This window comes from Pteropus alecto, unplaced genomic scaffold (genome assembly GCF_000325575.1).
Source record: "Pteropus alecto unplaced genomic scaffold, ASM32557v1 scaffold69, whole genome shotgun sequence".
Lineage (NCBI taxonomy): Eukaryota > Metazoa > Chordata > Mammalia > Chiroptera > Pteropodidae > Pteropus > Pteropus alecto.
Window position 1 is genome coordinate 1030378 of NW_006494610.1, and position 14564 is coordinate 1044941.

Genomic DNA, 14564 nt, shown 5'->3' on the forward strand with positions numbered 1-14564 from the left:
TTGTATCTTATTAGCAATTTTTTATTTTAATAAGGAAAGAACAAATGGAAAAAACGTAGGGCATTCTAACCAGTTTGAATAAAATGCAATTTTAATGTGGAATGTCAGCACTGAAAAATTTTATGAATAATTTGTATGATTATATGTCTCTAGAGTACATTTACAATTAACCACTGACTCTAATATCTTTCACGCTTTCAAACTGCTCCTTAACAAATGGCTGACAAGGCAGGAGGACTTCTCAAGAAGAGAACTGAGATGACCAACTCTACAGGGACTTTTTAAGATTCTGTAGGACCTCAGCCATTCATTAAAACTGCTATCGGCCTATCTCTGTGGGAGTCCCTCACTGCAGAAAGGCATGTGGATGGCTATGCGACTCCAGGGTCATGTCCAGGTGAGATCCTCCTCCAGAGTAAGTAACTGTAGATTAGCCCACAAGCAATAATAAATATATGACTGTAAAATTTTCATATATCTTTTGATAGCCACAACTTACTCTAAAGAATGTTAATGCTTTTATATGAAAGAGGAAGCATCTAGATTAGCATCATTAATATAATGCATGGGGCTGGAGCAGGGGCCATACTGTCTAGTGGTTGAAAACAGAGCCTCTGGACTATAACTGCCTGAACTTGAATGCTGGCTCTGCTACTTAGTAACTTGATGACCTTGAACAAATTAACTTCCTATCCTTCAGTTTTCTCACATGAAAATGAGGCTATAACTACCTCTGTCATGGGGTTGTTTTAAGTATTAAATGGGATAATGCAAGTAAATTGCTTAGAACAGTACCTGGCATGTTATACTCCCTCGATGAACTTCTGTAAAATCCTATACCATAGATAATGACTGGCTAAGGTGCAACATTAGAGGTTAGTTGACAAATAACTACCTTTGTGTAAACTTAACACTTTCCCTCTAACTAGAAAAATTATGAGTCTCAGGATTGATGCTATATTAGAAAAATTAGTTTGGGAGGCCAAGTGTTACTGTCTTCTCCCTAACAATATATTAATATGCAGATGGAACTGCTCTGTAACAAGATGAAGAAGAAAGTCTTTCATGAGGTACAGATTATCAGTACGTATTTCGTGTCTCCAGTACATTTCAAATATAATCTCAGGTTCAATTTGTCTTTTTAGTTTGTGTTTGTTCACATAATCACATTGGTTTGTACAATTAATTACATTCTTCAAATCCTATCTTATGAGAGAAATATAGGAGTGTTACTATCACCCTTGCCTAGATGCGAATGTAATGCATCCTTTCTTAAAAATAATGTATGATTATGCATTTCTATTTCTTATGCTGGATAATAATTAAAACCTTACTTAAGCTTCAGAAAAAACATCTATTGAATTATATTGAAACTTAAAATTCAGCTGGTTTGCAAAGTTTTTTTTTTTAACATTATACTGTATCTATATTATTAACTATAAATATTTTTGCCGGATTGTGGAATACAGTTTGTTAAAATAACAACAGTGTTACAGTTGTGCAAAACAAAACAAACCATACCTAAATTTCAACAATATGACATTTGCGAAAATTAATTTGAAGAAAATTCTACCACTAATTTGGCTGAGAGCACATTGAATAGTTTTAGCCCACAGCAATTTGACAGTGCACTGGGAACTGAACAGAGGAAGTTATACAAATAATGGCATCAGTAAGAACTTCATATGGCATCAGCGAGCACCATTTATCATCACATTACTGTAACCCTCTCTGGTGAGAGGTGAGGAACTGCTCCTCCAATACTTTCTTCTAGAAATTGGCTCTTTTCCCAGCCTTTTTTAATTTTCTTTAGCTTTCGGCTTACACATGGAAGAAGTAAAATGCTCTTACCCAGAATTACAATCGAAGGCAAAACAAGAGCAAGGACAAAGTTCGGAGGTGTATAAAATCGGTAGTACTCTTCTTCAAAAGCTCGCTTCCATCCATAAGTTAAAACATGGAAAGTGCTTATGAGCAGAGCGACATAGCCAAGTGTAGACTTGGGGCAGCAGAGGAAGGAAAAGAAACAAGGAATAAGAAACAAATTATTTAGACTCATAAATTAACCCATCTGGCTATACCATGTTTATATTTTGATAAAACTATTATATCATAACCTATTGAGCTACTCTTTGTTCTCTATTGAATGAAATAATTCAAACATTTTCATATATATTTATATGCACACTTTACACAAATAAGGCCATACTGCATATAGTTTGATATTCTAATTATTTCATTTATTATATCAAAAATTTTTTTCCTTATGTCATTAAACATGAAAACATGACTTTAATGCTGTATAATACTCCACTGAATGGATGGGCTATAATTTATTTAACCATTCCTTTTTGTTGATCATTTACTGTTTCCAGCTTTCCTCAACTATAAATAATGTCACTTTAAGTTCTCTTCTATATTTTGGTTTCTTTTCTTAGAACTGATTGCTGGTCAAAACATCTAACTTTTTCTTAAGGTTGTTGATAAAAACAGCTAAACTTCTTTATAAAGGTTATCCACATTTCTGCCAGTTGTGCATATTTAAAAAATGTGTGTATCTGTATGCATATGTACATCCACACATATGTATACGCACATATACATACATATGTATACGCACATATAATAAAATTAAATGCTGAAGAACATTCTCATGAGTATATACATACATATATACATACTAGTTGAAGGCAAATATGAAAAATCTTATATATTAATATGTAATATAAATCGCATTTCAAACATGTAGCTTTATTGATCATATTAAAAGAGGTTATTAAGAGCACTTCAAGAGACGAAATACTGCCATTTGTGACAACATGGATGGATCTTGAGATTATCATGAAAAGTGAAATAAGTCAAACAAAAAGTTGAGAACCATATGATTTCACTCATATGTGGGATATAAAACTGAAAGCAACAAATGAACAAGACAAGCAAACAAACAAAAATTCACAGACACAGACAACAGTTTAGTGGTTACCAAAGGGGGAGGGAGGTAGGAAAGGGTAAAGGGGGTTAAATATATGGTGACGGAAGGAGATTTGACTTTGGGTGATGAACATACAGTGCAACATACAGACGATGTATTATAGAATTGTACACTTGAAACCTATATAATTTTATTAACCAATAGCACCCCAATACATTTAATTAAAAAAACAAAAAATAAAGAGCATTTCAGTTAAGCAATTTACAGGTTAAAATCTAAAAGATCAGTATTCTGGGTTCCCTAAATTATTATGTTCAATTGCTTACTTTGAGAAATGGTCTATGTTACATAAAGTGTGGTATTATATCCGTATAATGATGTAATGTCTAGCATCATGGGGAAAAGATCGAGTCTCTAGGCAAGACTGTTTGCAATTACTCATCTAAATTTATAATGATAACTTGCACCCGTCTAGCACCTTTTATCAGAAGGCTTTCTATTTCTTTTTCAGGTGTGATTAAACTAGTAGTTGAGAAAGCATTCACATTTTCTTTCCTCCAGAAGGAAAAATGAATTTAGACAAGGGATCTACCTTTAATTTGAATGAGATTTTTGGATGACGTAAAAACAAAAAAGCTCAAGCAAACTGGCAAAACCCTCCAAATTAATTTATCAACAAACACACTCATCTGCCTATTGTGCTGTATACTGTCTGGATACAACCAGTACTAATTTTGTGATAATGTAGGTAGGATCTAAATTTGAGTTACATGTTTTTTAAGTATTGAAATTTATTAAATAATGATTACTGGAGAAGGTGATTACTCAACTTATTAAAGAACAATGGTGTTCTCAACCCTTTTATAGACACGCAAATACATACGTATATAACTTATACACTAAATACATACTAACAAGATTCATAAGGCTGGTTGCTCATCATAATCCATTAGCCTAGTTACCTAGTTACTGCTTGTGTTTGTTTGTGTGTGTATACACACACATTTCTTTTAAAATAGACTTACTTTCTCCACACTTGAATTCAAATTAATGAGATTTTTCTGGACAGATTAATATGACACAAATATAAGACAATTCTTCATGCATTTGGCTAATAATACATTGACTTTTGACATTAAACTTGATCTAAGTTTATCACCCCTACTTTCATTTTTTTTTTCTTTGAAAAACATCCTTTATCCATAGCATAGTAGGCAATGCTATCAAAGCCTTCCAGCAGAATCCTGTACTGGTCTTTCACTTACTAAACCAGAATGGCCCTAAGCCAGCCTCCAAAGATAAGTGTTCTCCAAGCTAGACACATAAATGCACCCCCCAAAAGCACTCTTTTTATAAGAAGCATAATTTAAAATTCAACTATACTTAACACATAAATTCTTCGCAGCCTATTCCTTCACCAAACAAAACCCCACATACCTGAATAAAACTGAATTCCCTCCAGTTTAAAGCATTGCTCACTGAAGGGATGGAGGTGACTGCCAGGAGGGAAAGTAAGCCAAGGCTCATTATGCCAAATGAGATATACATTTCAATTCTCCAGACTTCTTCTTCATTCCAAGAGTTTTCAATATTGGCATGAACCTAATAAGAGAGCAAATGTGAATTTCCTTTATTGGGTAGAACATTACCTGACTCAGCACAGAGTTCACTCTTGGCATAAGGATATGGATATATTAAAGTTGTATTAATTCAATTTAACAAACTGTAATGGAGTACCTATTGCTGGATGGTATTGTTCCAGGTGTGGGGGGAAGAGAAGGGAGAGTTAAACAAAAAGAGGATTAAGATTCTCTCCTTCCTTGCATACATGTGAGAAGAGTGGGTGAACCTGTCATTAATGGCCTCTGGAGTCCTAAGACCATGAAATGCCAAGTGGTTAGTTCCAGAGTGACATAAACGAAATACTAGCAGTTAGACTTGGTTTCCAGGTACTTTTACAAGTTGGTTTAAATTTGGCTGAATATTTTCAGTACATTCTGGTCTTAGTTCAACTTAGAATCCTGGAAGGGAATTTCTAACTATTCTGTATCTTCCTCTCTCACATGAAGATTTATATATTGATGTATCTCTTCTTACTTTCTTTTCCCCAGGAACCTGAGATTTTCCTGAGGATAAAGCCCTACCAAATGCAAATATTTATTCACTTGAATTGCCTCATTATTTTATACACTTCTCCAAATATCTTTCCCTTAATTGACAATGCATACATAATCAAGTCAGACATGATTAACTCTTAATGTGTGGTATTCTGCATAGGGATTGTTGTTAGAATTGTCTATTTTCATGCAAACAATATAATCAGAGTATAAATCAAAGGTTGGATTCTTGGGCTAAAGCTTTGATTTAAATAAGCATCTCTTCATGGAAAACATTCTAATTTAATACTGGCTTAACTTTGTCTAGTTCCAGTTAACCAAACATACTTGAAATTAAAACAAAGAAAAGCTAGTTCTTAGCCAGTAGTCCCTGAAGCAATCATACCGACATCCTGAAAAAAAAAGCCAGAAAGTTCCTCTGTGGAAAAAGGCTCTTCCTGTCTCATTTGATGTCTATACAACAATACGGGACAATGACAGACCTCAGCATACCTAGAGGTTACAATCTGGATCTACCTGGCCTCCCAGTTCATTTTTCATTCCACAAATATGCTTTCTGAGTGTCTGCTATGTGCCAGGCACAGTTCTAGGCATATATCAGTGAACAAAATGGATAATGATCCCTCCTCTCATGAACTTACTGAGCAAAGAGTGAAGATAGGGAATATATAAAATGGAGTCATTTTAACCAAGTTGCTAAAGTAATTAACACTATGAAGGTTGAGGCATGAGGAAAGACTCCATTCTTGTTCTAAGCAGCCTGGGAACTTAAACATTTTTGAACTTTCTTGTCCTGTGTCACTGCCTGGACATACATCTGGACCTCTAGGTCACCTTCTAATTATCCCCTGAAGAACTCACTGATCCAGGCCACCTGATTACCCTTGGAAGGACTCATGTATACATCTGCCTGATAAACATTATCCAGACCAGTGGGACCTGACCAGACTTCCTGGCACCCATCTTCTATACCACCTGGCATCTATCATCCTGATTGCCTGACATCTGACTGATAACCATCCTGGACCAATCCTAGGGCTAAGAATGCAGGACTGATAATTCTCAAGATTGTACTTTTTACTATAAGAAATTTTAACTTTTCTTTCTTCTTTGGAACACTTCCGGCTTTTTGCCTAGGTGTGTTCCCAGTTTGCAAACTCCAGGACCCTTGAATAAATCTCTACCATTTATTTCTAGCAAAGCCTCCAGACTTTTTGGAGTTTGTTCAACATTATATTCTGATGAGAGAAGGCAGACAACGGTAAATATAATAAACAAGGAAAACATAAAGGGTGTTAGAAGGCGGTGAATTGCTATTGACAAAAAAGAAAGTAGAGCAGAGTAAGTAAGAGGAACTGGGAGTATCGGGATTCCGTGAAAGCAGGTAGCAGGATTTAAAAGTGTCCAAGGCAGGCCTCACTGAGGAGGTAAGACCTGAGCAAATGACTTGAAGGAGGAAGAAAGCTGGTTGTGTAGATATCAAAGCCTTAGCATTCAGTTAAGAGAAGTGGTATTTTTAGTGAAAGAATGGCTTAAAGAACATTAATGTATTAATTTTTTTTTTCAGATTATTACATACATGGACTATGATGCCTTGGTTCCTCATAAAAAGAAAAAGCTTTTACGCATTTGTTTTGGTGCAGTGTCATTGGCTTTCACTGAGAAATGCTATGTCAGAGAGCTTCAATGAGACCCTCTATTTTACACTTGCTGAATGGGAATTATTGAGGAAATCACAGTCTACTCCATTATCAAGCTCCTTCCGTGTAGCATTCCCTGAGATTTTCTTGAGCTAAGGGCTAGAAAAGCTTCACCTGAGGAACTAGTATCTTTTCTGCTTTTTGAGAACAAAAACCTTGGAAGTGTATGTCTCCTGATGTTGACTTCCTATTTGGTTTTATATTTTCTAATTTATGTATACATTTACTAAGAATTGCCTTAACTTTTCATGGCACAAAACATTACAATAAGGAACTGTTTAGTGCTGAAAGCAATTGCTGTAATCGTAACATTAAAAAAAGAGAGAAACCCAACCCTTTATTTTTCTGCTTTTATTCTGCAAAGAAAGGGATGCTTGCAGCTTCTACCCTAAAAGATTTTAAATTAGCCACATAATTCTTAGGCAGAAACATTGTTTAAAGAATACTTTCCCCACCCTAGATATACCACCCTAGATATACCAATTTCTATTACAAGGTATGTAAAGTTGTACCCTATTGTTAATCTCACATTTTATAAATTATATTAAGCATCAGATAAATAACAAACATGTTCCCTACCTGCTGATAAGCCATGTTGAGAAACAAGTATCTCTCTGACCTTCTCATTGGTAAGCAGAGGCTGTAGGCAACATGAACTGAAGCGAAGAAAAAACTTAGTAATCCAAGTTGTTTTCTACACTGTAACCAAGTCTCCAACCAAGGAGGAAATCTCCTATACTTGGTGCCGTAATAAAGTTGATAAGCAGCTGCCAGGAGACCTGCCAGGTACACCAGGGACAGCAAAGTAATGGCAACTATGGGCAAGGTTTTATTCACAATCTCAATAGGAATCTTGTAAAAGTCACTCTGCTGGTTTCTAGCATATGGATGTATCACATCTCTGACAAAAGAATAAAGAAAGAAAAACGTGGCCAGGCTTATGGCTACCACCACTGGCCCTCTCCAGAGAGTAAACAGTCGCAGGGGTAAATTTTCGATCTCCCTGGCTGATGATAATGATCCTAAATCAACAGGAATGAAATTCAACTGCCGAGCAAGTTCAATAACCTGTTGTCGAGCTTGAATATTGTTGCTGCATATATACACCTGCAGCGAAAACAAAAGAGACATCATTATTATTGTTTATAAAAATGGTAATGATCCCGTGCTGCACTTAATCTATGGAGCATCACTTGTGGTGACTTCGAGTGATGCAGAAAGTTAAGGAGGTAAAGCATTTATTGATTAATATATTTATTAATAGATTAAAATAGTATAATAGAAAACAAAGCTCTTGCTAACTGTGATGACATGAAAATAAAATGCAGAAGAAACTAGCTAGAATCTGGGATCAGGAAGTCCTCAGAGCAAGGACGTCAGGAGAAAAGAAAGGTTTCTAGACCATGGCTGGGTGGTACTGACAATTTAAGATCTCCCTTTTGTGGGGGGTGGGGGGGGAGGTGGAGTTTGAGCTGCAGGCCATGCTCTTCCCCACTCTAGCTCTCCCTCTCCCACAGGGAACAGAGTGGGGCTCTTCTGGACAATATTTAGTTCTAGGACTGTAGTGATTCTGCCTAGTAGAGTGTTTGCAAGCATTGCCCTTTACAAATATTCAGCAAGCGAGAAGATGGTGGTCATGGGTTCTGGATGGCTGAATTTGTAATTATGTCATGATGCAGCACTATTTATAAAATTTATCTCTTGGCTTAGAAATCAATTCACCAAACATCTCTGACAAGCCATGGATTATCTCAAGTATATTATTTCGTTGGTCAGAATATGAAATTCTTTCATTTTTCAATGATAATATACCTAGAGGGGGAAAATCATATTATAAAGGCTTAAGTTAATTTAAAAAGTAAATCAACTGCCATTTTCTAAGACTAAAATATTAGCTCTATAGGAACTCTAACGTGGGTGAGGGTGAGCTTTTGAACTACCAAAACCTCTTAGATAAAGTACTGCAGTTGAGAATTCAACAAATATTTGTTGAGCACCAAATTTACTGCTGCAGTAAGCCACTATTACTTATGGGTAGGTCATCTCACTTAAGGCTAGAAAAATATTGCTATAAAGTCTTTGAGTAGTGTTTGGGGAAAACAAATTCCTAAATATATCCTTAAAGATGTTTATATAAGGGCTCTGGAACAGACCACATGAAATATTTGCATGTTAAACCTATTTACATTATGCTGGCAATGTAAAGCTCTTTGGATTATTAATTTCACCAAATATAAGCCAGATGAATGACAAAGTTTATACTATTATACAAACGTTCATGAACTTTTAAAACAGAGTGAGGAAGAATACCTACATACAAAAGAAATAAAGAAAAGCATTCTAAATTAATTTATTATAGTTTACAATGGTAAACTCTTTTATTCATTGGATAAAACCCTATAAATTATAAGTAAAATTTTATAATAAACCCGAAAGTATAAATCAAATATTCATAATAAGGAAATGAGGACTATGAAATACAAATGAAACTATTTTTGCAGCTCACTTTGAATTTAAGTACTGTGCCACAAATTTGTTGTTGTTGTTGTTAAAGAATTAAAATTATCATGTATATGGGCAAAGGATTAAATTCAGGTTTATCCCTAATTTGTTTGATCTGTATCCATTGCTAAACTTTGGTGGATATACAAAAGAAAAAAAAAAGGATTCAGAAATATCATCTAGGAAAGGTGGAAAGTATATGTTTATTAGCTTTCCAAATTAAGGATTTGAAAGTGAATGGTTATGGTGATTCTGTTTTGTAGTGTACAATAATACAATACTTGAATTTATTTTCTAAGGCATTTAATCAACTGTCTTTATGGACAAAAATAATACAAGTATTTTATCATCATGTTTAATTATAATGCATAACCACACCTTTAAAAGATTTTTAAAGTGCACTATTTTATATGTGTACTTATAAAAGTTCTCATTCCACAGGAGCCTTGATGGAGCGCCCCATCTGCGTGATTCTCAAGTCGAACTAGATAGAACCCCTAAATTAAAAGAAAACCTAAGAAACTCAGTCTTCCTTTATCCTCCTTAAACAGATTAAAATCTACACTTAAAATGAAACAAAGTGTACTATTTGAAATTCTATGAATATTCTATGTAAAATAAAAAGGTACTTCTAAAGCATCCTTGAGGACCACGCTAAATAGTATTTAATGCAGAGATGGAATACTGTGTTACTAAATGGTGAGGAAGGAAGAGGGAAGAAATAAAAAGAGGGGGAAGGACAAAAGGTTGGGAGGGAAAGAAAAAAGACCTGTTTGCTATTATTTCTATTTTTGAAGAGGCAAGGAGAGACTCAACACAATGTGTCCAATTATTTATTGGCCAACCTTGCCTTTTCTTGAATGAGCTGGTCATGACAGAGAAGTCCAAGTTATTTTCTCAGCTTTCCACATTATTTTGAGAATGGAAATGTGTCCTTACAAGGTCGAGCATGAACTTTCAGGTGCTCATGCATACTTTTCAAAATGATAATCATTGGTGGAGGCGGGGTGGTCAGAATAAGGTTTTTCAATGTACAATATTTATTTAACTACTCAAATACAAAATACCAGGTAAATAAGAATAAAAATGTAAAATACACACCTGCCGGCTGGCATCCTTAGGTCCTAACTGAAGCGCCCAAGCTGAGATAACATTAAATCCTTTGACAATCAGGGAATCCGGGAATAAGGAAGCTAGATATTCAGCATTGGATTCTGGGTATTGGTTTAGCCTCATGTTATTGCTCACATCGATCAGGATTTTACCCACAAGCAGATGTCTCAGGTCCCAGAGGGAAGTGTAATGTTCTCTATGTATAGCAACAAATATGATATTTGTTTTTGTTAGCGCGTCTTCATGATGAGTGACGTCTACCACATGAGGAAAAAATTCAGAAGCAAACTTAGGATTTCTACTTCCTATGACCACATGATAGCCACATCTAATAAGTCGAATGGTCAGAGATTTGGCAAAATCCCCACTTCCAATTACACCTACAGTAACCTTCCTCGCATCTTTGATACCATTTATGCCATTAGGCAAAAAAGTGGCACTAAGGCTCTTAGGGCTTCCCATCATAGAGATCGATTCCATGATATGGATTCTTCCAAGATCACCAGGGATATCCTAGGAGAGAGAAAATAAAATGTTCATCAATTAGCTATTACCAAACATTAATATACTTCTAGACGTTATAATAATGTCCCTCGTTTCTAGGTTAAGTATCTTGGCAAGCTATATAACCTAGATCTCAGCAAGATACAATTTTTAAGCTAAATAGAAAATGAAACTGTCACAAAGTTGATATGCTAAGCGAGGCTTCTCAAATTTTAATGTGCACATGAATCACCTGCGAATCTTGTTAAACTAGATTCTGATTCAGTAGTTCTGGAGTGAGGCCCAAGATTCTGCATTTCTAATAAAATGCTTCTGGTCTGTGGACCCCTTTGAGCAGCAAGGCACTACAGCACAAAAGGAAGAGATTGGTATTTTCACCAAGAACTTTTTATAAACACATTTCTAACAATTCTGATTACCCTGTTTCTCAGCAGATTAGAGGCAGCAAATCGGAAAAGCTGCTAGACGTAGAAAGGACTGTGATAGGATGTGATGGCACACAGAAGAGCAGAAGACAGAAAAATCGTACAAAACAAAGAACTACTTAAATCCAAAATGTCTAGAGTCATTTGGGAGTGGAGTCTACAAACTATCCTATACACCTCAGTAGCTCAGAGTAAGATAAATCTACAAAAAATGAACCTTGGCACTTAAATATCTTAAAAAAAATAGGCATCAGTATATAACAAAGGATTAATTAAATATCATTGGCTTCTATCATTCACCCTACATCCTATAACTTATTACTGAGAAAGATAGCTTCCCTGTGAAAATGGTATAATGTGTTTATGGTCTTAAATTACATAGTACTTATGAAATCATTTTCTTCTTTTCATTGGTGGAATAGAATATGATGCAGTTATTCTTTCCAGAAAATTCTGTCAAATTCTTTTTTATTTAAGTGACTAACATCTGGAATGTTCATAATGACTTATTCAATAAATCCAATCAGATTGCCGTGACTCAGTGTCACTACTGGGTCTGAATGAAAAATACTCTTCCATTCCCCTTTCCCCCACTGCACAATTTCTTTTATGCTAACAGATGTGGATCACTTCAGAGGATTTAATGGATTTTACAGGAATAAGGGGAATACTTCAAAAACATGTTTTTGGGGTTTTCACTAAATGAAATTTTAAATTACAAGAGCCAATGACTCCAAAGAATCAGTAAATTAATCTTCAGAAAGACGATATACTATTACATAATACTCATTAAAGCACATTCTTGTGCCAGGTTTGTTTGTGCTTTATATTAACTGATTGAACCCCCACAACCACCCTATGAGATTGGTACTAATATTGTCATGCACACTTTGAAGATGAAGAAACTGAGACACATAGAAAATTAATTTGTCCAAGGTCATAAGAGGGAAAGTGGGGGAGCCAGGATTAGAATCCAGGCAGTTCAGCGAAGGCATGTGTCATTTGGGTCCATGTAAACAATTTGAGAAAGGGCTTTCCTTTGGGGGTGTGTGTAGGGGGTGGGGAAGCTAAAAGGGTAATAGTTGTGTCCATATTAGTATATTCTCCTTCGGCCATGTCATTGCCCCTCAGCATTACCTAGTGATTGTAATGTCTAACTCAGATCCTGCGGAAAGAGAAAACTCACTATTTTTGAATGTATTACATATATTTCATTACACATTTTCCAAGATAGAAGGAGTGGTAAATATCTGCTTTCCCTTGCAGTGATTCCAAACACCCAGAGGTCCAGGAGAGGTCAGAGGCACCAGGGTAGTACAAAACTGTCAACATCTTCCTGTAGAAATAATGGGCTATCTTGGGATTGAGGAGCAGTTAAAGGAACCAGAAGTAATTAAATCAATGCTCGTTTCATTTGACAATTCAAGATGAACTGACCAACTTACTTACTTTACCCTTATCATTTATGTTACCTACGGGTCAAAGGGTTACTAGATTGAGACACAGGAACCCAAGTGTCCTATATCCCGGTCCTGAGTTCTTCTGAGTAGAGATATAAGAATTGCAAAATCATTAAATCTAAGAAAGCATAATGATCAAGGCCTTTTCAAACTAAAAATGAAACTAAGCCAAAACGCTATCAGTTATCTGCTTATTTTACAAGCAAGTTCAAACCCCTTCGGTAAATCAGAACGTAAACAGGTAAAAATACATTAGGATCTAATAACATCACCTATAGGTCTCTCATTATAGCATGTATTTTATACATATTTATGGGTGACTCTGTTCTAACATGTTTAGGCCTTTTTCACATTATATTTCCAATGGCAAGTTCTAACTGAACCTTTTAATAGTGTGACTGTGGCTACAAACAAAAGTGGGCCTAATAAATGAGACTCTTTCCATTATAGTTTTAAAGAATGTAAAAGAATTCATGAGAAAGAGAAAAAAAAAAAAACAACCTTTAAAGGATCTGACAGATAGCTTATTGTGTACTGTTGAAAGCATGCAATACTACAATATGCTTGTGTGCTACTTTATAGTTCATAATGTTTTCATATAAAGTATTATCTCATTTAATTCTCGAATACATATGATCCCCATCTTATAGATGAGAAAACTGACTCAGAAAGACTACCAATTTTCTTAAGACAATGCAGTTTACAGTGACTCAATGAGGATTCAAATATGAGTCTTCCCACCTCTGCTCATCCTAAAACTGAGATGCAAACATTATATGGGGAATCTTAAAATTGTTTACATCTCTGTCAACTGTAACTATATTCTCTAAAAACAATACTAATTTTAAATAGTTACAATATGGATCTCAGGAAAGTTTTAGGTAAATCCAAAGCAATATGCTTAGGAATTCCAGCTACAAAACAGATAAAATATTGAAATAACTTCAATTTTTGGATCAAAACCAACCAAAGACCTAAATTTATTAATGCTACAAACCCTGAGTAGCAACCCATTTGTCTTCTTGGGACTCTGCAGACCTCATGAAGGTGTGTACTGCTTTTTCGAGGGAGGGAAGAAGGGCCTAGAAGTGTATCCATATCCTGTGAAACTCATCTATACATAGACGTAAGAGCAACTCACACACTATCAGTAACTATCTGGTGCTGAGACACTGAAGCAAAATCTTATCAATCAATTTATAATTTGCTAAACTACCATTTGGATCATTTGGTGAACAAGTTAACTGAAGTTAATACTGTGATATAAAAAAAAATGAGGTTATAAAAAAATGAATAATATCAATATCTGAAAGTGGTTACCCAGTATTTACGAAAAAAGGATACTAAACACCTTACACTGTACATTTTCATTGACAAAGAATGATACAACTATAACCTAGTAACAAACTATAGAAATAAGCCCTGAAAGTATATAGTCTTTGCAACTATAATCTAAAGACAGATCTATCCTGCTCTGAACCAGCATGGATTTATTGAGGCCACTGTGTGCTTTGCACATGGGAGACAAAGGACAAAAGAGGCACGGTGCTTACACTCGAGGAATTTATACTCTAGTTAGGAAGAGACAAGAATGTACTTAGAATGAAAAGCAGAAAAAACCTCACCTCAGCATATAATCAAAAGCCTGATTAAAAAATAAGCATTTGACCTGAACAGATATTTTTCCAAAGAAAACATACAGATGACCAATAGGCACATGAAAAGTTGCTCAACATCATTAGAATGGCTATTATCAATAATTCAACAAACAACAGGTGTTGGCAAGAATTTGGAGAAAAAGGAACCCTCAT

At 35.2% G+C, this 14564-nt stretch overlaps 1 protein-coding gene across 4 annotated transcripts in view; it reads right to left on the reverse strand.

The window, feature by feature from the left end:
• STEAP2 (STEAP2 metalloreductase) overlaps nt 1–14564 on the reverse strand; it is a 23069-nt gene continuing 8505 nt past the window's right edge. For all 4 annotated transcript variants that reach the window (XM_015599820.2, XM_025042176.1, XM_025042177.1 and 1 more), the window contains 4 exons: nt 10353–10877; nt 7329–7856; nt 4370–4534; nt 1–1999 (listed from right to left, as the gene is read on the reverse strand). In XM_015599820.2, coding sequence (XP_015455306.1) covers nt 1712–1999; nt 4370–4534; nt 7329–7856; nt 10353–10877 — 1506 coding nt within the window. In that variant the 3' untranslated portion in view covers nt 1–1711. The remainder of the gene's footprint in view (nt 2000–4369; nt 4535–7328; nt 7857–10352; nt 10878–14564) is intronic.